The sequence below is a fragment of the Trachurus trachurus genome (genome assembly GCF_905171665.1).
Source record: "Trachurus trachurus genome assembly, chromosome: 4".
Taxonomy (NCBI): domain Eukaryota; kingdom Metazoa; phylum Chordata; class Actinopteri; order Carangiformes; family Carangidae; genus Trachurus; species Trachurus trachurus.
In genome coordinates, this window is record NC_139898.1 from 29,835,526 (window position 1) to 29,859,140 (window position 23,615).

The 23,615-nt window shown below is 40.2% G+C and overlaps 4 protein-coding genes across 4 annotated transcripts; 1 reads left to right on the forward strand and 3 right to left on the reverse strand.

Moving 5' to 3' along the window:
• Positions 1-1,117: 1,117 nt before the first annotated feature.
• Positions 1,118-5,310, forward strand: atpaf1 (ATP synthase mitochondrial F1 complex assembly factor 1; the record flags this gene model as incomplete). Its single annotated transcript, XM_083969861.1, has 9 exons — positions 1,118-1,332; positions 2,174-2,282; positions 2,437-2,499; positions 2,637-2,699; positions 2,812-2,862; positions 3,297-3,344; positions 3,491-3,586; positions 3,935-4,042; positions 4,817-5,310. 9 exons carry the CDS (start codon positions 1,118-1,120, stop codon positions 4,994-4,996), a joined length of 933 nt encoding a protein of 310 aa, XP_083825987.1. The 3' UTR covers positions 4,997-5,310.
• A 976-nt stretch (positions 5,311-6,286) lies between these two features.
• LOC310985339 (interferon-induced protein with tetratricopeptide repeats 1-like) lies at positions 6,287-8,390 on the reverse strand (the record flags this gene model as incomplete). The annotated part of the gene is made up of 2 exons (XM_083970914.1): positions 6,287-7,568; positions 8,386-8,390. 2 exons carry the CDS (start codon positions 8,388-8,390, stop codon positions 6,287-6,289), a joined length of 1,287 nt encoding a protein of 428 aa, XP_083827040.1.
• Positions 8,391-12,652: 4,262 nt separating this feature from the next.
• LOC310985340 (interferon-induced protein with tetratricopeptide repeats 1-like) lies at positions 12,653-13,798 on the reverse strand (the record flags this gene model as incomplete). The annotated part of the gene is made up of 1 exon (XM_083970915.1): positions 12,653-13,798. The coding sequence occupies one exon, from the start codon at positions 13,796-13,798 to the stop codon at positions 12,653-12,655; it is 1,146 nt and encodes a 381-aa protein (XP_083827041.1).
• Positions 13,799-17,497: 3,699 nt separating this feature from the next.
• LOC310985341 (interferon-induced protein with tetratricopeptide repeats 1-like) lies at positions 17,498-20,275 on the reverse strand (the record flags this gene model as incomplete). Its single annotated transcript, XM_083970916.1, has 2 exons — positions 17,498-18,803; positions 20,232-20,275. 2 exons carry the CDS (start codon positions 20,273-20,275, stop codon positions 17,498-17,500), a joined length of 1,350 nt encoding a protein of 449 aa, XP_083827042.1.
• Positions 20,276-23,615: the final 3,340 nt, after the last annotated feature.

Sequence of the window (23,615 nt, forward strand, 5' to 3'; positions counted from 1 at the left end):
AGCTCATTAAATTTACAGCCAGCATGACGTCTGTCAGTACACACACACACACACACACACACACACACACACACACACACACACACACACACACACACACACACACACATGAACATCAATGAAGAGCAGTGAAGATCTGCAGTGTTTAGACACCAGTGAGGGCTCTAATGTAATAAAAGCTGCGTTTATGCGAAGTAGGGAACTGAAGATTAAAGCAGGTTTCAGTGAAGGTCTGCAGTGACCTCCACTGGTCTCATTATGTCAGGACAAGAACTCACAGAACAGATGTGAACAGATGTGAATCACTGCAGCAGCTTTGACTCACACAGATATTTAACTTTATTATTTTCTATTTCTGAACACAGGGAAATTCATCTTGTTGTTTAATCAAATATCATGAACATGTGTTATCGTTCCCATCAAACGTTTCTCTTTCTGTTTTTTATTTTCTTATTTTCAGTTGTTTGAAATGAACAAAAACAAAAACAGCATATTGATTATATTATTACAGTATATCATATGATAGGCTTTAACATATATACATTATGATATTATATTATAGTATATCATATAAACATACTGTATATTAAAGAAACTGCTTTCAACAAAATCATTGCATTATTTTTTTAAAAGTTTAAATTAATATTGTTGTTATGATTATGATTATCATTGTTATTATTATTATTATTATTATTATTATTATTATTATTATTATTAGTTGTAGTTGTAGTAGTTTCCAGTAATAATAGTAGCACTATTTATTTTTTAGATTTGAATATCTTACTAATAATACTAATAATAAACACTAACTAAAAGTCATTAATTATTAAAAATATAATATATTTTCATTTTGGTCCTATTAGTAGGCTACAATCTTGTTTTCTGAGTGTTCTCGTTTTTTTCTTGTTTAGAATTTTGATATATTTTATTATTCTGGTAGAATTAACCAATGGATTTATATAGATTAGAATTTAATAGAAACATGACAAAATGTTTGAATAGGATAGTCGTAGGATTAAAAATCATTATGTTATGCCTCAAAATAAATAAATAAATAAATCCCCTTCTCGCGGAACCAATGTATGATAAAACAACGTTCCCACCCGGAACCTTATCGATGTGCGACGGGAGCGATGGAAACATGGCGGCCGCTGTGCTCCAAATGTCATGTTTGTACCGGGGCATGTTAGCGGTCAGAGCCCCCGGGATCAGGCCGCTGATCCCCGGCCTGGTGCCGGCGCAGTTCCGGGCCTTCTCGGTGCGGAAGGAACCGGACCTGGAGGAAAACCCGTTCTTCAACAAGTACCAGGACAAGATCCAGAAGCTGCGCAGGTGAGCGGCCTGGACGAGGACCGGTGTCACGTTAACAAAACATGTTATTTAAGAATTAATCTGCTTTGTTATGAGTGAAAATATTAGTTAGATCATCGCAAAATGTTTCTGTGTAGTTTTGGCTATATAATGATTAATTCGGTTCAAGAATTATCATCGTGTCAAGATAAAAAATGTGTGTTTTTATGTTTTTCTCCTAGGATAATTTAATGGTAAAAATATAAATAACATACAAGCAACACCAATTAAATGATTACATTTAATATTCTACTCATTAAAATGTCTTAATGTTTAATTTATTGATGGTTTTGAGTTGTTACTACATAAGAAGAAGGCCTATTGAAACAATTTGACGATTTGTAGAGGTGATGATCAACTCATTTCTTATCTACAGCCGGTAAGGAATCGTTATGATGTCAATGGGCATGTCGGATAAAACTATAACACTTTTATAACCAGAAAAATAATATATCGGTGGTGGTATCATAACGATTCTTTACTAGTTACGGATAAGAAATATGCTATTTTTCTGGTCATAAGTTTTATAGTTTTATTGGACATGCCCAATGAACCCCCCTAATGAGTTCAAGCTATTGATCCACGATTAATGTATATGAATATGGTTCATGAAGCTCATTAATATCTGCTGTATGATAAAGTGCTCTTCTGTTAATTCATAGGCATTCTGGGTAATGTAGGAAGTCAGGTTGAATGAAAACCAATGTGCACCGAAATGCAAATTATTGCAACCACATTAAAAAACAGTTGACAAAATGCTTAAGTATAAGTTAATTGCCTGGTCTTTGACTGATGTTTTTATTTTGGGTTTTTTTTTTTTTAGCGGCAAACCACAGGAGTACAAGGTCCGACTGGAGACTCGTCATGACGCCAAGAAGGAGGTGCTGGGACACTCGAAGCAGGCGGAGTTCGTCCAGCTCATGGAGCAGGAGGTGGAGATACCAAACATCTACATTTACACACACACACACACACACACACACACACACACACACACACACACACACGCACAGTGAAGAAGGATCAGTTTGATGTTTCTCTCTGGGTTAATTTAACTTTTGATCATGTCTGTTTGAATCTTTGCAGCTGGAGAAAAGGGACAAGATGGCGTCCGGCGATGGAGCATCTGGAGGCTTCACCAAGAACAAGGTGAGAAGAGAGGAAGAGCATAAGATTACCATATGTTTGCTTTATTTGAATGGCCGTACTCTGGATTTTAAAGTGAATTATTGAATCGTCCCAGATGTTAATTTGTGTTTTTCTCTATGTAATTATCTCTTCTTCAGACGTTGGGCTCCATCCTCAACATGGACTTGATCCGGGACAAGACGGGCGAGGAGGTGGCAGAGGTGAGGCTGTGGGACACTGACTGCATCACTTCCTGTGGTTTGGATGAAACACCAAAACCTGTTTGGGCCTGTTAATTCATTCTTTATTCATTCTTTTTTATTCTTCTCTCAGCTTTGGATGAAATATTATTCAGCTAAAGACACGATCAGCGCCGTCATCCCGGTGAGTCAATTTACTTCTGTGCTTTCTGTGCAAATTGGTGTCTTGCCTTCAATAAATACTCTTTACTCTCTTTATATCAAGATCCACAGTGTAACTTAGTGATAGTCTTTTATTCTGACATTTTCTATAGATAGATAGATAGATAGATAGATATACTTTATTGATCCCAAGCTGGGACATTACAGTGCAGCAGCAGCATTACACACAGTGACGATAACAACATATAGATAAGAATATAAAGAACAAACTATACATATAGTTGCATGTGATTCGATGTCCTTCATGTAATGCCAGCAAAACTAAACAAAACATTTGGTACAGATTGTATTTTATCTTTCTACACAGTCTCTTAGATCCATCAGTGCTGAACAATTAGCACACGTGTGTTAATGATATTAATGATGTAACGACCTTCGTCTTCCTCTCTGTTGCAGACACAGATCTATGAGACGATCCTCAGGAGGTCGGAGTCCTGCCCCATGGTGAGCTCACTGCCGCAGAAACTCCACAGGAGAAGTGATGATGATGATGATGCTTATTAACGATCTGATCATGAAGTACGGTCCAATCAATCAGCCAGGGTCTTATCACCATGGTGACCTCTCTCTCTCTCTCTCTCCTCCCTCAGTTCCTCTACGCGTTGCCTCAGAGGGAAGGATACGAGTTCTTCTTGGGTCAGTGGTCCGGACACGAGCTGCACTTCACCTCCCTCATCAACGTCCAGGTGAAGCTCACGGACACTCACACTTCACACTGTCAGATTGTTGATCCTTTTTTTCTTTTCTTTTTTAACCAAATATATAATATATAATTCCAGTCTAACCTGACTCTGAGCTGTGAAGTGTGACTGTGTCTAGATCTACATGCATTTCTTCAGAGCTGAATGACGAAGTTGTTATTAAAACTTTAATAAGAAAACTTTATTGTTTTCTCAGTGAAAAAAAGAACTGCTACTTCAACTTTCATCCCTAAAATATTTAAATATGAAATAAGCTTTTAAACATCTCTGTAAAAAGTGAAGCGAGAGTTTATTTATCTAATTTAAGCTGTAACGCTTGTCGTCGTTGTCCAGACGATGGGGGAGAACGCTCCCAGTCAGCTGATCCTCTACCACTACCCGGAGCTGAAGGAGGAGAAGGGCGTCGTCCTCATGACGGCTGAGATGGACCCAAAGTTTATAGTAAGTGATTTATGGCTGCGTTTAATTAGCAGCCCTGACTGCTGTTCTGTTATTAACACATGGCAAAGGTTTGGTTCAGAAACAGTCCTCAGGTCAGCGGCACAAAACACTTATGTTAAGATTTTTTTTTAAAGTGCAAATTGAAATGTCCTTAGAATAAAAAAAACTGTTGCACAAAATGACTCAAGGTTTCCTTAAAATGTTCACTTCAGTATTTAAGAGTTTCTCCTTTAAATCAGTTAAGACATAAGCAACAACCAGAGTGCTCACTGTGCTCAGTTCTGCTCCTCAGTTCCTCTGTAGTTACTGAAGAAGAGTTGTGCTTTAAAGCTTCAGGATGTTTACAATTATTAAGATTGGGATTTGCCAAGGGGAGACCCAGAAGGGCTTATATGAAAACCTCACCCATGAAGAACATTTAAAAAATGTTACAAATGAAGACAAGAAAATAAGGAATAATGAAATGATAACAAAAATAAGTTTAAAAAGAAAGTAACAAATCAACTGAGTGATTATTCAGTGAATATACGAAAGAATGGAAAAATACATACATGAATGAATAATGGAAAACAATAATGATACATGCAATAATAAAAAAAAAAAAACATAATTATAGATTTCTTATTATATTATGTTTGATGGTACATGGTTTGACTGACAAGGTACTTTTTCTTTAAATAAAACACTTCATGTTGATTTCTGCCTGGTGTGTAACAAGTCTGAATACTTTTGTCTCTGTATAATTAACCGTCTGTCCGTCCTCCCCGTCCCCAGACCGTCCACCAGGCTCAGTGTTTGGCCAATCAGGTGCAGCTGTTCTACGGCACGCAGAGGCAGGAGACGTACCGATTGGTGGAGACGTTTAACCACGAGCCGACGGACTTCAAACACATGCTGGTGATAGCGGAGCTGGAGCAGAGCGGCCTGGGCTCAGCGGCGTCCTCCACAGGCTAGTAGGCTGTCTGTCCCCATGAACTGTTGGTCACCTCACAGTGACGCTCTGACCTGCTCTGCACACGGCGCGAAGAGTCAAGACGGGGCACGAACTTCATGTTTCTCATGAGCCATGAACTCAGTCTGAGGACTAAAGCATCTCAGACACCGGCTGCCCATTGTTTCATAGAGAATAATGTAGTAAAGGTCAGTTCAATGATAAATAACTGCATCCTTCTTTCCATATCAGACTGGACCAGAGGGACTTTGTTAGTCCAAGAGCTTCACCACAAAACCCATTTATCATTTAATAAATCATCTTCAAAACCCTGAATCCTTAAATTGTATTAATTTCTAAAGCTGCAATATATATATATATATATATATATATATATATACTATACTATATATAGCCTAAGCCTATAGGTATATATTTTTGAGACGGGGGCAGGTGGGGTTTTTGTCTCTTAACTGTGAATGGAGAAGATATTTTACTGCAGTTAGTGTGTCCTGTGATTTGATGCACTGAAAAAAAAGACAAATGTTGCACAGTTTTGTCGTATGAGGAAGTGTTGGCTTTAAAAGATAACCCAGGTTTATTATGAACTGCACCAACTGTGACGACCATATTGAAACTGATGTGTTTATTATTCTATTGCACTGGAAAGTAAATTGTCTTTTTAAGAGTCAAAACATCCTCAGACAATCATAAAAAGTTGCAGCTCCTCAGACACAGATAGAAATTAGTATAAAGTCTGATATTCACATTAGCTTGATGATAAGTTACTTTAAAATCAAATGTAGCTCTTCAGCAGGTCGGTTGTGTGTCAGGCCTGTCCTCTCAATGTGACATCTGTTTTTGAGACGCATCTCATATTTGTTTTAAATGAAAAAACAGTGGGTGTGTTTTATTATTGTTGTATTGTTATTGAAATACCTGCTCACTGCAGTCAGTTCATAAGCTCTTGATTTGATTTGCACACATAAAACATTACAGATACAATATTATTTAAGCTCAATGGACGGCAGAGGTTTAAACAACAACATATACAGTTTAGTACAATTACAAAAAAAAACTGTTTTAAGACTCATTAATATTAAAACATAATTATTAATTGCTCACAGAAAGATTTGGTTTAGTCACATCATTGTGTTCAAAAGGTGATGATCACTTCAAGATAATTATATTATTCTTTCAATGTTTTTCTCTTTCTCTAAATTGAGGGTCTTCAGATTGATGTTAAAACCTTTGGAGGCCAACTGGTGGTTTGTGAAACTGAGCTATAACATGTTCCTCTTCATTATCGGCTCTTAGAGTTGCAAAGTTGCAAGAAAATCCCCAATTTCTCTACACATTCGGCTTCTCCCTTTTTCTTTAATCTTCCGCAGAGTACTGATGCTGCTACCACGGAAGCCACATTGGGCCGGTATCTCTGCTGCCTTCATGTGGTATCTTATGGAGTCATAGACCCTATTATGGACAAAATGCAAATGCTTTGCATAGTAATTGTAGAGCATCTGAGCCCCTTTAGGATCTAGATCAGAAACGCTTTGTAGCAGCTCCTTGTATATCTGGTCAGCCTCAGCTTGGTTGTGGTTTGATTTTGCACATATGTTTGCAAGGCATATTTTTCTTTTCAGCGAAGTATCAGGGTAAAGAGAAATCACTTCTCTGTGGAGAGTGATCGCTCTGTCGATCATGTTGTTCATCGGGGGACTGTCTTTTTCGGAGAGGATCCTGATTGCATAGCAGACTGCAGCACGCCTCTTCAGGTAACGATTCTCTGGGTGTTCTTTCATTGCCTCCTCTACCAAATTAATAGCCTCATCCTTAGATATGTGGTTTCTGTAGAACCTCAGTAATGGTTCGATACCGCTGTAGCTGCTAACTGGGTTTCTCAAAACCTTTGTGGCCAGCTCACGGGCTTCACCTTCAACTCTTTTACCCTTTTTGGCACAAGCTTCAAGGTACAGAGCAGCGAGGTACAGGTTCTCTGGGTCCTGTTGCATGGCAATTTCCATCTGCTCTAAGTCGCTCCTATCTGCTAGCGCAATCACGCGGCTGGTCTGCCACTCCACCATGTCCGGCTGCATCTTGATGGCTCTCTGGAGGCAGTCTTCAGCCAGCAGCCTGTTATCTGAGCCAAACTTCATCAGAGTCCAGCCTTTTTCAGCGTAGATCTCTGGATGGAGCTCATCCCGCGATGGAGATGGATACTTGTTCATTAGCTCGTCAACCTTTGACAAACAAGCCTGGCTCTCAGCTCGTTCTCCCTGGTGGTAGTGCAGCCAAGCCTTGTTTCCATAGTTCACCACCAACCAGGGGCCCTCGTCTGAGTTTCTCATCTGGCAGAAAGCCTCTGCAGCCCTGCTGAAGAAACTCCAGGCCTGTTCGATGCACCCCAGCTTGTAATGGATGAACCCTTGCAGGTTGTAAATGTGACCCAACCAACTATTTCCATCCTCAGTCCCAATGTCTTCCAGAGTGTCCCTGAGACTGTAAAGTTTGTGCCTTTCAGGCTCGATGACCCAGGTGAAGTAGCACTGCAGGGCCTCCAGTCTGGCCTTCAGTGTTGTATCACTCTGAGCAGATCTGGTGGAGAACAAAAGGAGGAATATTATTAATTTCATTCATTCGAGGAATAAAGGAACAAATTAATGAGGAGAAAAAGTAATGGAGAGAAGTACAACAGTAGGCTAAAGAAAAGTGGAAGACATAAAGATGAAAAACTGAAGAGGAGAAAAAAGTAGGAAGGAAAATTAAAGATTTAATAATACTGTATTAGAAATGAATAAGGAAACGGAGAAGGAATGGAATACATGTATGGAAATTGATTAAGAAATGTAATACATGGGTAAAAATAGTACAGACAGAAGAAACAAGAGATTCAGTATCAACAAATGAATGAAAGGGAAGGAAATAAGGAATTAATGAAATAGGGGGTTTACAGAATAAGAGAAAAAAGGGAAGATATAGAAGTAGAAATCAAGGACATGAAGAGAGTAAAATGAGAAAATAAGGGGAATAAAAGAGAGAAGGGAGGAAATGGAAAGAAAAAAAGACAGATAGAAAGAAAAATTATTAATGATGTCACTTAGTACAGGTACAAAAAAGCAGCAACAAACCTCATCTTCCAGCTGTTGTCAATAGTTTTCTGAATGTATAACCCTCTATAATCAGCTCTTTATATCTGCTGCCCCATTAATGATTAAGTATCAACACATGAATGAGAGGGAAGAAAATAAGGAATGAATGAAAGCGGGGTTTACAGAATAAGAGATAAAAAGGAAGATATGGTGGAAGTAGAAAATAAGGACGTGAAGAAAGTAAAATTAGTGAAATAAAATGAATAAAAGGAGAGAAAGAAAGAACAAAATGTAATATCAATGATGTCACTGAGTACAGGTACCTCATCTTCCAGCTGTTGTCAGTAGGTTTCTGAATGTATAGCCCTCTATGATCAGCTCTTTATATCTGCTGCTGTTTTGGGCGTAGCCCCATAAAATCATTAATGTTCAACTTTTATGGAGTTGAGTCCTGGGTTTAGACTTTCGTTTCCCACTAAAGATACCCTGAAACGGCTCCTGTCATGTCATATAGGCTATCAGGTAAAAACAAGAAGCTGGGGAGGAATTTGTTGAGTCATAAAGGTGTTGAAATTGTTTTCCAGGAAGAGAAAATACATGGATTTTAATGTAAAAATGCAACAACAACAAAAAACTTAAATAACCTTTTGAGATGAATTTGGCAAATATCAACATGCAGATGAACAATTAATAACATTTTACTAGAAACACTCGAGGACACGTCTGTCCCACAAGAAAAGGACTGAGTCAGAGCTCAACAGATCTGAGCTCAGATATCTGGCTTTCTGACGCCCTGAGTCAATGACCAATGAATCCAAAGTCCACCTACCTACGTATCTAATCTTTGAACGTGCCAATCTGAGTTTTCAGCTGTTGCTAACCAAAAGTCAAAACATTGAAGTCCAAGTGCAGTCCTGACTCATGCTACACGTTGTGAGCTGCAAACCCCTTTCAATTTCGTCAAATAGAAACTTTTTGGACTCAGGTTTAGATGTGAAAACTCCTCACTCAACCAGCCTAAACCTTTCACTGAACTCATGGCAGACCATCCGTTTCTCCATCAAAGTAACTCCTACTTTACACCACTGTTGGCCAGTCTTGTGCCCCTGCTCTTAACGCAACAGGAAGGCAGCCATTTTGAAATAATGTGGCAATTTTTTTAGCACCATTTTTGCCACTAACAGGTTGGTGATGTTGCTGCAGAACCAGAGCGCAAATATAAAACATGCAGTTCAATGATGCCTTCACTAGAGGGCAGCAAAGTCACACATTCAACTTGAGCAGAAAATGGTTTTAGATCAGAATCAGACTGACTCTGGAGAAAGACTCAGTGGTACAGGGACTTCACTCTGCAGGTAGCAAACAATGACACCTGATATTTCAGCACTGCAGCAGCGTCTGAATTTAGATATTTTGTTTTACCTCTTGAAAACAAACCCACTAATATCTGTCAACATGACTCAATAATATTAATCCCTCATGCAATGCACTGCAATTTATATTTGATTGTTTTTAATGCATACAATGACACTGAGTAAATGGTATGGTATGGTGTATGATAGCATGAATGTGACTGAATGGATGAGACGATGAATGGATGAGAATATACTATTTTATTTATTTATTGTATTTATATTACTTGTTTTTTTCCTTACTACTGAGCTCAGTCCGTGAGTGCACTTGACCATCTTGGTTTGAGTGTTACGTCCCAGCCTAGGGGAACTGGATGCGCAACATGACTTGAGCCCCCTCGCTCCTCCCATCCCCAAGAAAAGTGGCCAAGAGCAGGGTTTTCAATTTAAACAGTAGCCTTTATTTTGCTCAGAGATGAGAATCCTGCCCAAAACAACAAACAAAATCTCAGTTCTCCCTGATCTGTCCTACTCAAAACAAAGAAAACCAAAACACAGGTATCTAACCTAACTCAGATGAAAAACAGACGAAAAACAGGAGACAAAGGGTTAAAGGAAAGGGCTTCTCATTCCTCCAGGCTACGGTAACAATTAACACAAGGTTTTAACAAAAGGTTGCAGAGACACTAGTTCACACATCAGGCCTTGGTTGGGGATGAGGGAGGGAGAGAGAGCGAAGGCGGGAACCAGGCAGAATAAATAGCCCCCCCATTTTCCACTGAAAATGATTAAATATTTAATGTAGGAACTCTGTCCACCGTCAAAGATATTTGTGCATCTTTCCTCCTGTTCCATCTTAACATCTCATGTCCCCAGACCGTTCACCAGGTTCAGTGTTTGGCCAATCAGGTGCAGCTGTTATATGGCACACAGAGGCAGGAGACGTACCGATTGGCTTCAAAAGATAACCCAGGTTTATTACGAACTGTGCACCAACAACTGTGACGGCCATATTATTGAAACTGAAGTGTTTATTTCTCTACTGCACTGGAAAGTAAATTTCCTTTATAAGAGTCTACTCTAAAACATCCTCAGACAATCATAGAAAGTTGCACACTTTATCTTTTAAAGTCTGATATTCACATTAGCATGAGACACATCTCATATTTGTTTAAAATGAAAAAACAGTGGCTGGGTGTGTTTTATTATTGTTTTATTGTTATTGAACTATACCTGCTCACTGCAGTCAGTTCATACTGTAAGCTCTTGATTTGATATTTGCACACAAAACATTACAAATACAATTTAAGCTCAATGAACAGCAGAGGTTTAAACAAAATTAAATATACAGTTTAGTACAATTACAAAATCCGGTTATATCAGTTTTAAGACTTAGGGCCCTAGTCTCGTAGACCGGGCGAAGTCTAACATCAGCGCAGCTTCGCCACGCCAACGGGGTGTGGTCCAGGTCCATTTCGCAAGTTTGCTGGACAGCGCAGTCCGACTTAGACCAGCGCAGCCCCTCCCCTCGTCCCTCCCACCGGCGCAAACGGCGAAGAGGGAGGAGAGAGGGCGGGAGGGAGACAGGAGGAGGAGAGAAAGGCGTGGAGTGGGTTTGACACAGCCGAGTCAGATCTTCACCAATCAAAGGAGCTCCTCTCCTCGCCTTTAACTGCGCGGCGGGTGATGCGCGCTGCAAGTTTGTCATTTTATACTTTGACATGGACGGAGGAAACAGCGACGCCAGAGGCCGAACCTCTCCCAGGAGGAAACAGCTGTTTTGGTCCGGAGGTCCGAGCTCAGAGTGACCAATAATGAGTTTACTAATAATAATACTAATATCCTTAATCAGGTTTGATCTGATACACTGAGAATCAGTGTAAGAAACAACAACTAATAAACTAATAAAGAAACTCACATTTATTCAAACCCTGTGTAAGCAAGATGAGAGGTGTAGGCTACACTAATCACAACATAAACAAACACCATGCTGGATGAAATCAGCATAAAGGACGCGCTCTCTCTCTCTCTCTCTGTCCGTCTCTTTTTTTTCTGTGATAGAGATGCTGAGTATACTGTAGGCTATATACTGACTATCTGACACCGTGGCTGTTGTGGTGGACTAAGAGAGATGAAGATTTGTGTTTTGTTTTTCATTACGGCTGCCTGATGCGGTCGCTCGCGCTCTATTGAATTAATAAGTAAATAAATAAATAAAGCGATCATCACAACGGCAGTGCGTAGTCTCAACACGGCAGCGACATGCAGTCATCCACCCTCAGTCCTGCTTTTGGGACATCCACAGCTGCTTATCAGTGCCAGTTCGTCCCTGCTGTGTTAATTCAGGTGGAGTTTCCTTTACGCGCCGACAGCCTTTGATCTCTGCTTTGATCTGACGTCAGATGTGACGGGACAATCTATATAGATATAAATTCACGTGTTGATTCCATTAGTTGCATTAAATAGTGGTTATTGTGGATATTTATTGCATTGAAATGTGCCTGGAACTGTGGAGATCTGCCTGTGAGGTCTTGGTGACGTGTGTGCACTGCAGGTCAGTCAGCCAAACTTCCACTGCACCTGCTGCGCTCCGCCCTGCGCTGAGACTAGACCTGGTTGGAGGTGGCGAGCTTTCAGCGCAACCTCGGCGAGACATTTTCCCAGGAAACTTCCACTGCACCAAGCTGAATCTGTGACGCCTCCCCCTGCTGCGCGGCCACGCCTATCTCAGCGCAGCGCGATCTGCCAATCTTCCAATCTGACTTTGCGCTAAGCTGCGCTGGTCGAAACTTGCATTAGACCAGCTGCGCTACCTTGCGCCACCTGCGCTGCGCCAGCAAACTAGGGCCCTTATTCATATTAAAATGTAGTTTTTAATTGTTAACAGAAAGATTTGGTTTAGTCACAACATTGATTGTGTTCAAAAGGTGATGATCACTTCAAGGTCATTTTGATTCTTTCAATGTTTTTCTCTTTCTCTAAATTGAGGGTCTTCAGACTGACGTTAAAACCTTTGGAGGCCAACTGGTGGTTTGTGAAACTGAGCTATAACATGTTCCTCTTAATTATCGGCTCTTAGAGTTGCAAAGTTGCAAGAAAATCCCTGATTTCTCCACACATTCGGTTTCTCCCTCTTTCTTCAATCCTCCGCAGAGTACTGATGCTGTTGTCACGGAAGAAAGATTGGGTTGCTATCTTTGCTACCTTCATGTGGTATCTTATGGAGTCGTAGGCCCTATTATGGACGAATTGCAAATACTTTGTTTGCATAGTAATTGTAGAGCATCTGAGCCCCTTTAGGTTGTAGAGCAGAAACGCTTTGTAGCAGCTTCTTGTATATCTGGTCAGCCTCAGCTTGGTTGTGGTTTGATTTTGCACAAATGTTTGCAAGGAATATTTCTCTTTTAAGCGAAATATCAGGGTAAAGAGAAATCACTTCTCTGTGCAGAGTGATCGCTCTGTCGATCGTGCTGTTCATCGGGGGACTGTCGCTGTTGAAGATCCTGATTTTGTAGCAGACTGCAGCACGCCTCTTCAGGTAACGATTCTCTGGGTGTTCTCTCATTGCCTCCTCTGCCAAATTAATAGCCTCATCCCTAGATATGTAGTTTCTGTAGACCTTCAGTAATGGTTCGATACCACTGTAGCTGCTAACCGGGTTTCTCAAAACCTTTGTGGCCAGCTCACGGGCTTCACTTTCAACTCTCTGACCCTTTGTGGCACAAGCTTCAAGGTACAGAGCAGCGAGGTACAGGTTCTCTGGGTCCTGTTGCATGGCAATTTTCATTTGCCCTAAGATGCCGCCCCTATCTGCTAGCGCCAACACGCGGCTGGTCTGCCACTCCACCATATCTGGCTGCATCCTGATGGCTCTCTGGAAGCAGTCCTCAGCCAGTAGTTTTTCGTTTGGGCCAAACTTCATCAGAGTCCAGCCTTTTTCAGCGTAGATCTCTGGATGGAGCTCATCCTGTGATAGAGATGAATACTTGTTCATTAACTCATCAACCTTTGACAAACAAGCCTGGCTCTCAGCTCGTTCTCCCTGGTGGTAGTGCAGCCAAGCCTTGTTTCCATAGTTCACCACCAACCAGGGGCCCTCGTCTGAGTTTCTCATCTGGCAGAAAGCCTCTGCAGCCCTGCTGAAGAAACTCCAGGCCTCTTCGATGCACCCCAGCTTGTAATGGATGAACCCTTGCAGGTTGTAAATGTGACCCAACCAACTATTTCCCTCAGTCCCAATGTCTTCCAGAGTGTCCCTGAGAATGTAAAGTTTGTGCTTTTCGGGCTCAATGTCCCAGGTGAAGTGGCACTGCAGGGCCTCCAGTCTGTCCTTCAGTGTTGTATCACTCTGAGCAGAACTGGTGGGGAACAAAAGGAGGAACATTATTCATTTAATTTATTAATTCATTGAAGAATAAAGGAAGGAATTGATGCATGGGAGTAGGGAATATCAGAACAGAGAAGTACAACAGTAAAGAAGAGTGCAAGACATGAAAGATGAAAAACTGAAGAGGAGAAAAAAGTATTAGGAGGAAAATAAAACATTTAAAGATTTAAAGCAGATAACAGCTTCACGGCCGTTTCGGCTAATGCTGCGTTCAAGGCAGGCTTTTGAAACCGGAAGTTACAGCTTCAAGTCACAACTACGACTTGGTAGCGTTCCAGGTAACCCGTAGCTCGTGTTTTTACCGTCCTGTTGTCTGTGAAAGTTCCCTATAACGGCCACTCGTTACTTCCGACCCGTGAACTCGTACCAGATCGAACTGGTATGACTTCACAGGAAGGAAAAACACAAAGTACGAGTTTCCGTGAACGCACCATGAGTTAGCAGCCCCCGCCCTTGTCAGGCATCAATTGGTCCTCGTGCTACGTCACCACATTCACGCGCATCCCTTGGCGGCGCCCTTCATGCCGTTCTCTCTCCTCATTGGATAACACTTGTATCCCACAAGGAAAATTTTCTCCTCGGGTTACAGCAGAGCAGAGTGACGGAGAGACTCGTGTTTAGGCTGAAATACTTCATGTAAGTGATTGCTGACGGAAAATAGGACTATTTAGGACTTATATTAACAAAAACATTCCACTGATATCTGCTTTAATAATATTAGAAATGAATAAGGAAACGGAGAAGGAATGGAATACATGTATTGAAACTGATTAAGAAATGTAATACATGGGTAAAAATAGTACGGACAGAAGAAACAAGAGATTCAGTATCAACAAATGAATGAAAGGGAAGGAAATAAGGAATTCATGAAATAGGGGGTTTACAGAATAAGAGAAAAAGGGAAGATATAGAAGTAGAAATCAAGGACATGAAGATAGTAAAATGAGAAAATAAGGGTAATAAAAGAGAGAGGGGAGGAAATGGAAAGAAAGAAAGAATTAATGATGTCACTGAGTACAGGTATGAAGAAGCAGCAACTAACCTCATCTTCCAGCTGTTGTCAATAGTTTTCTGAATGTATAACCCTCTATGATCAGCTCTTTATATCTGCTGCCCCATTAAATTATTAATGTTCAACTTTTATGGAGTTGTAAACAATGGTATGTTGAGTCCTGGGTTTAGACTTTAGTTCCCCACTAAAGATACCCTGAAACGGCTCCTGTCATGTCATATAGGCTATCTGGTAAAAACAAGAAGCTGGGGAGGAATTTGTTGACACCATGATGAGTCATAAAGCTGTTGAAATTGTTTTGCAGGAAGAGAAAATACATGGATTTTAATGTAAAAATGCAACAACAACAAAAAAAACTTCAATAACTTTTTGAGATGAATTTGGCAAATATCAACATGCAGATGAACAATTAATAACATTTTACTAGAAACATTCTGGGACACGTCTGTCCCACAAGAAAAGGACTGAGTCAGAGCTCAACAGATCTGAGCTCAACAACCCAATAACTGGGTTTCTGACGCCCTGAGTCAATGACCAATGAATCCAAAGTCCATTATCTAATCTCTGAACGTGCCAATCTGAGTTTTCAGCTGTTGCTAACCAAAAGTCAAAACACTGAAGTCCAAGTGCAGTCCTGACTCATGCTACACGTTGTGAGCTGCAAGCCCCTTTCAATTTCGTCAAATAGAAATTTTTTGGACTCAGGTTTAGATGTGAAAACTCCTCACTCAACCAGCCTAAACCTTTCACTGAACTCATGGCAGACCATCCGTTTCTCCATCAAAGTAACTCCTACTTTACACCACTGTTGGCCAGTCTTGCGCCCCTGCTCTTAACGCAACAGGAAGGCAGCCATTTTGAAATAATGTGGCAATTTTTTTAGCACCATTTTTGCCACTAACAGGTTGGTGATGTTGCTGCAGAACCAGAGCGCAAATATAAAACATGCAGTTCAATGATGCCTTCACTAGAGGGCAGCAAAGTCACACATTCAACTTGAGCAGAAAATGGTTTTAGATCAGAATCAGACTGACTCTGGAGAAAGACTCAGTGGTACAGGGACTTCACTCTGCAGGTAGCAAACAATGACACCTGATATTTCAGCACTGCAGCAGCGTCTGAATTTAGATATTTTGTTTTACCTCTTGAAAACAAACCCACTAATATCTGTCAACATGACTCATTAATATTAATCCCTCATGCAATGCACTGCAATTTATATTTGATTGTTTTTAATGCATACAATGGCACTGAGTAAATGGTATGGTGTATGATAGCATGAATGTGACTGAATGGATGAGACGATGAATGGATGAGAATATACTATTTTATTTATTTATTGTATTTATATTACTTGTTTTTTTCCTTACTACTGAGCTCAGTCCGTGAGTGCACTTGACCATCTTGGTTTGAGTGTTACGTCCCAGCCTAGGGGAACTGGATGCGCAACATGACTTGAGCCCCCTCGCTCCTCCCATCCCCAAGAAAAGTGGCCAAGAGCAGGGTTTTCAATTTAAACAGTAGCCTTTATTTTGCTCGGAGATGAGAATCCTGCCCAAAACAACAAACAAAATCTCAGTTCTCCCTGATCTGTCCTACTCAAAACAAAGAAAACCAAAACACAGGTATCTAACCTAACTCAGACGAAAAACAGATGAAAAACAGGAGAAAAAGGGTTAAAGGAAAGGGCTTCTCATTCCTCCAGGCTACGGTAATAATTAACACAAGGTTTTAACAAAAGGTTGCAGAGACACTAGTTCACACATCAGGCCTTGGTTGGGGATGAGGGAGGGAGAGAGAGCGAAGGCGGGAACCAGGCAGGATAAATAGCCCCCCCATTTTCCACTGAAAATGATTAAATATTTAATGTAGGAACTCTGTCCACCGTCAAAGATATTTGTGCATCTTTCTTCCTGTTCCATCTTAACATCTCATGTCCCCAGACCGTCCACCAGGTTCAGTGTTTGGCCAATCAGGTGCAGCTGTTATATGGCACACAGAGGCAGGAGACGTACCGATTGGCTTCAAAAGATAACCCAGGTTTATTACGAACTGTGCACCAACAACTGTGACGGCCATATTATTGAAACTGAAGTGTTTATTTCTCTACTGCACTGGAAAGTAAATTTTCTTTTTAAGAGTCTACTCTAAAACATCCTCAGACAATCATAAAAAGTTGCACACTTTATCTTTTAAAGTCTGATATTCACATTAGCATGAGACACATCTCATATTTGTTTAAAATGAAAAAACAGTGGCTGGGTTTGTTTTATTATTGTTTTATTGTTATTGAACTATACCTGCTCACTGCAGTCAGTTCATACTGTAAGCTCTTGATTTGATATTTGCACACAAAACATTACAAATACAATTTAAGCTCAATGAACAGCAGAGGTTTAAACAAAATTAAAAATACAGTTTAGTACAATTACAAAATCAGTTTATATCAGTTTTAAGACTTATTCATATTAAAATGTAGTTTTTAATTGTTAACAGAAAGATTTGGTTTAGTCACAACATTGATTGTGTTCAAAAGGTGATGATCACTTCAAGGTCATTTTGATTCTTTCAATGTTTTTCTCAATCTCTAAATCGAGGGTCTTCAGATTGACGTTAAAACCTTTGGGGGCCAACGGGGGATTTGTGAAACTGAGCTATAACATGTTCCTCTTAATTATCGGCTCTTAGAGTTGCAAAGTTGCAAGAAAATCCCTGATTTCTCTACACATTCGGTTTCTCCCTCTTTCTTCAATCTTCCGCAGAGTACTGATGCTGTTGTCACGGAAGTAAGATTCGGCTGGTATCTCTGCTACCATCATGTGGTATCTTATGGAGTCGTCGACCCTATGGACAAAATGCAAATGCTTTGCATAGTAATTGTAGAGCATCTGAGCCCCTTTAGGATCTAGAGCAGAAACGTTTTGTAGCAGCTCCTCATACATCTGGTCAGCCTCAGCTTGGTTGTGGTTTGATCTTCCACAAATGCCTGCAAGGCATATTTTTCTTTGAAGTGAAGAATCAGGGTAAAGAGAAATCACTTCTCTGTGGAGAGTGATCGCTCTGTCGATCATGCTGTTCATCGGGGGACTGTCCTTTTGGGAGAAGATCCTGGCTGAGTAGCAGATTGCAGCACGCCACTTCAGGTTACGATTCTCTGGGTGTCCTTTCATTGCCTCCTCTACCAAATTAATAGCCTCATCCTTAGATATGTAGTTTCTGTAGACCTTCAGTAATGGTCCAATACCACTGTAGCTGCCAACTGGGTTTCCCAAAACCTTTGTGGCCAGCTCACGGGCTTCACTTTCAACTCTTCGACCCTTTATAGCACAAGCTTCAAGGTACAGAGCAGCGAGGTACAGGTTCTCTGGGTCCTGTTGCATGGCAATTTCCATTTTCTCCAAGATGTCATCCCCCAGTTTTTTGCGCCTATCCCAGTTATCTACTATCGCCAACACGTGGCTGGTCTGCCACTCCACCATGTCCGGCTGCATCCTGATGGCTCTCTGGAGGCAGTCTTCAGCCAGCAGCCTGTTGTCTGAGCCAAACTTCATCAGAGTCCAGCCTTTTTCAGCGTAGATCTCTGGATGGAGCTCATCCTGTGATGGAGATGGATACTTGTTCATTAGCTCATCAACCTTTGACAAACAAGCCTGGCTCTCAGCTCGTTCTCCCTGGTGGTAGTGCAGCCAAGCCTTGTTTCCATAGTTCACCACCAACCAGGGGCCCTCGTCTGAGTTTCTCATCTGGCAGAAAGCCTCTGCAGCCCTGCTGAAGAAACTCCAAGCCTGTTCGATGAACCCCAGCTTGTAATGGATGAACGCTTGCAGGTTGTAAATGTGACCCAACCAACTATTTCCATCCTCAGTCCCAATGTCTTCCAGAGTGTCCCTGAGAATGTAAAGTTTGTGCTTTTCAGGCTCGATGACCCAGGTGAAGTGGCACTGCAGGGCCTCCAGTCTGACCTTCAGTGTTGTATCACTCTGAGCAGAACTGGTGGAAAACAAAAAGAGGAATATTATTTTAATTCATTAATTCATGGAGGAATAAAGGAAGGAATTGATGCGTGAGCATATACACACTTAAAAATGTTGGGTTGAAAATAACCCAAATTGGGTTAACGCCAACCCAACGCTGGTCCATGTTTGGACCTGGCCAACGCTGGGTTGTTTTAGACCAACAGGGTTGGGTTATGGGCTTAACCCAGCATGTTGGGTTGAGACTGTATACCCAAAAATGGGTTAAAAACAACTCTGCTGTTGGGTTAATGTTATCCAATAAATGGGCTAAAATAGAACCAATTATTATTTTTATTATAACCTTTATTTAAACTCGGAAATATATTGAGGAGCAACCTCATTTACAATATAGCCGAGACAAAACTGCTGGGTTAAATATGTAAGGGATAATGGCCGACGAGGTGTCCATTATCAGAAATTTGCGTCGGACGGTTGCTTCCGCGAAGTCCATTAATCTCGATCTGATTAAATGTTGTTTTTACCGTTAAAATCATACGTTTAACAATAATCGGCTGAGTGGACTATTTAATAACTCTCGTCAGCGATAAAAGAAAAAAAAGAGGGACCCGCTGTGACCGCAGCATAACTACAGCCAGTGACTCTGCCACAGCCTGATGGTGAGGTGACGGCTTAAATGTTACGTGACACAAAGTTTTCCAGACGGCCAGTGCACTTCTTACCGCTTGTGTGTTTACAGACTCCAGTGCCATGATGCGCTGAAAAAAAGTTATGGTCCGAGTGTCCGTTGCCGTGGTTACTAACAAGCGTTTGAGCCAGCGCAGTAATATTTAGAACGTAATCAGGCTATTTTACCGGAACATCTTTATGGGTGTCCATTATCACTTTTTAATGGACACCCCGCAGCCAATCAGAATCGAGGATTCACCCAGACCATGGTATAATAACTAATAAATGGGCTAAAACACAACCATGTTGTTGGGTGAATGTTACCAAAGAAGTGGGTTAAAATAGAAATGTTGGTTTGAGAACAAAATTAGCATTAATTAATGAACATTAACCTTAGCATTGCACAATGAATTTGTTATTAAACCTGAAATGATTCAATGAAACAAGTACATAATGCTCATTATTTTATTACCATACAAGTAAAAGGAAATTTCAAGTTCAGATGAAATTCACTTTAAAACAGTGGAATACATTTTTAACATTGCTGGATCATAAAATTAATGCAAAGTGCATTGATTTTAAGTGCTAAACAAAAAAGGAAAGGAAAAGAAAAGAAAAAAACAAAGTGCATCTAGCTTTTTGCCCCCTTCACATGTTCAGTCTACATATTTTGGCAAATTATATCAGTAACAACTATACCCCATCCACCGCACCCGATAGAGATGGGTGCTCCAAGGCTATCCCACTGATGCTTCTCCCTAGCATGGGGACATACAGGTATTCTGCGCTACTGCTTGCGGTCGCCAGGTACTGCACCATGTTTGTTCCGGGCTGAAGAATAAAGAAAAAAAAACAAGATTCAGAAATTAGTTTGTACACCAGGTTAGGTTTAACTCTACAGGTAATGCCCAGTGCTGTATCTGGAGTCTTAGTCCATTAAGCACATTTCTGTACATGCTAAAATGACCAGTCAATTCCACTTAGCACAGTATAATGATGATTGACAGACGTCAATTCAAACTATGACGTGCATGATCTCAAACTCACACTGCTGACTTCTACAAAGTTGAGAGCCACATGTTACATCAGCTCTATGTGAATACTATATACCTATATGAATTTTGGGATGAGGGATTCCTTGATTTTTAGTCGAAATAAAATATATTAATTTTAGACAGGGCAACACACAAACATTGTAGATGTAAACTCACCATGCCTGGAGTGTCCATGAGACAAGGCCACATAATTTGCAAGCACTTCTCACTAGTTAAACTATGGGCAGAGAAAAGAAAGACCGCAATAATGTTATACATCTCAAAATAGCCCCAACAAGCACTAAATAAGGCACTCACCCTCCTTCCTGACTCACTGCTGCCAGTCACTATGGCGACGTGCGTTAACCCCTATCCGCTGCTAACACCATGGATGTATTATATTATCGGCTAACACCCACTTCCCAACTCACCACAGTCTTCCTGTCCGTTAAAACTCTTGTCATTTCCTCTCCTTCACGGCCCTGACAACTGCTGCTGCTGCTGTGATGGAAACCATTTTATCAGTTGAAAATAATTAGCTAGCGAGCAAGCAACTCGGAAAAAAACGCCTAGTCCGGAGTGAGGGGAAGTTTTTAAGTAACACTAAGACACAACTATTTGGCTACCACATTAAACTACCAAACCTGTAGGCTAATAATTTAAGTTTTACTTACCATTTACATTGTTTTCTGTGGTCTGAAGCTGGAGAGTGAGGTGAACTCTCAACTGTCGAAATCTCAGGGCGGGAAAATCAACCCAATCTGTTGGGTTAAAATATTTAGGCCTAACCCAACCTTGGATAAAAACAATCCAATCAACTAAAAATCCACAGCTACCCAGCAGTTGGGTTATGAAAATAACCCAGCATTTTTAAGTGTGTAGGAAATATCAGAACAGAGAAGTGCAACAGTAAAGAAGAGTGGAAGACATGAAAGATGAAAAAGTGAAGAGGAGAAAAAAGTATTAGGAGGAAAATAAAACATTTAGAGATTGAATAATATTAGAGATGAATAAGGAAACAAAGAAGGAATGGAATACAAGTATGGAAATAGATTAAGAAATGTAATACAAGGGAAACGTATTACAGATAGAAGAAACAAGAGATTCAGTATCAACAAATGAATGATAGGGAAGGGAATAAGAAAGAAAGAAAGAAAGAAAGAAAGAGAATATTAATGATGTCACTGAGTACAGTACAAGTACGAAAAAGCAGCAACTAACCTCATCTTCCAGCTGTTGTCAGTAGTTTTCTGAATGTATTACCCTCTATAATCAGCTCTTTATATCTGCTGCTGTTTTTTTATGCAGTTGTAAACAATGGTATGTTGGTTTAGACTTGCGTTTCCCACTAAAGATGCCCTGAAATGACTCTCATGTCAGATGTCTGGTAAAAACAGGAAGCTGGGGAGGAACTTGTCAGGGATATTGACCGATGACTACGCTAGTCATAGTGTTGTATGTAGGCTATGTTGAGTACTGCCTATGCGACTGTTGACAGCCGCGCTCTTCACCTGGATATGTGAATATATATATGTGGATATGAAAATGTGGGGAAATGTACAGTATATAGGGTGACATCAGGTAAATTGGGCCATCAGGTAAAATGAGCCAGTTAAGGTTTGAGCCTCCTAGCTTTTTAAGTTTTAACAGGCAATGGCTGTAAATGATTTCAAATTGTTGCTACAACTGTACTTGACAAAAAACAATTGATTTGAGTGGTCTCTGGTTGCTGTTGTGGGTGGGACAATGCTTTATATCCAGCCTGCTGAGGAGAAGTGTGCGAAAAGTGGCCTGGCAAACAAATTTCACTTGAAACTGATAAGGTTGATAACTCCGTAAAAAAACAGATCTACAATAAAAAATGTGATTTATAATACACATTGTGATTCCCCCCATTGGATAGAATGCAAAATTCTTGCTAAGCTTACTTATTTTTAATTTAAATGCATTTTTTGTGGGTGGCTCAATTTACCTTAATGCATCATGGTAAATTGAGCCATGCATTTCAGCTAAAATGGGCCACATACAAAACACAGTCTTACACTGAAGTTACACAGAAATTGAGGGTGCAAAACATGTTCAAAGTTAGATATATATCCAAGGTTGGTCAGTGCCACTCATGGTGCCATTAGCACTGTGGGGGAAAAAATGGCATCTATAATGCCACACACACACATACACACACAGTAAAAGAGCCTATAACATAGTCAGTTAACAAAGAGCATAGCAACAACATGATCATGTAATTTTAAAATGCATTTTAAGATTAAAAAATGTCTTCAACCTCTTATGTATTCACTGTTAATGTTAAGTTTAGTGTTGTAGTTTAGTAGTAGTGTCAATTAATTATTAAAATTTAAATGATTTCTGCTAAAATTACTGTGTTGTTCTCTCTTGGCCCATTTTACCTGAACGGCTGGCCCATTTTACCTGAACCTTCATCGTACCTCGAGAGGGAATATCCCGATACTTTAACTCTCATAATTCCAAAATAATTATACTTTTTAATTTTTTTTTCACACAGAAACATTTAAGAGACCTATGTCGATTTTTAAAAATATCAATGGATTTCATGCATAGCGTTTTTGATGGTCTTATTAATCGTTTACCAAAAAGTGGCCCATTTTACCTGACTTCACCCTACTGTATGTAGGGTGCAGGATTTTGTTGGTATGTAAATGTGGGAATGTACAGGTATGGTTGAGGATACACGTCTGTGGTCTTTCATGTTTGTAAAGTGATGTATTTCTCATGGCTGTATGGAAACAATTATCCTGAAAAAGACAATAAAATCTAAATATATCTAATCTACCTGCTGCGCTGGACACCGGGATGAGTCAAAAAACAGTTGAATTTTTTTTTGCGGGAAGAGAAAACACATGGATTTTAATGTAAAAATACTCAGATTAATAACTTCTTGACATGAATTTGGCAAATATCAACATGTAAATCAATAATTAATGCAGGAAAATAGCTTCTTTTGTTTAGAAACATTCAGGGACACACCTGTCCCACAAAAAAAGGACAGAGCTCAACAGGTATGAGCTCAGGTAATTGGGTTTCAATCAATACAAAGTCCACGATCTAAACTTAGAGTCTGAATCATAGGGTCATAACGTGCCAAT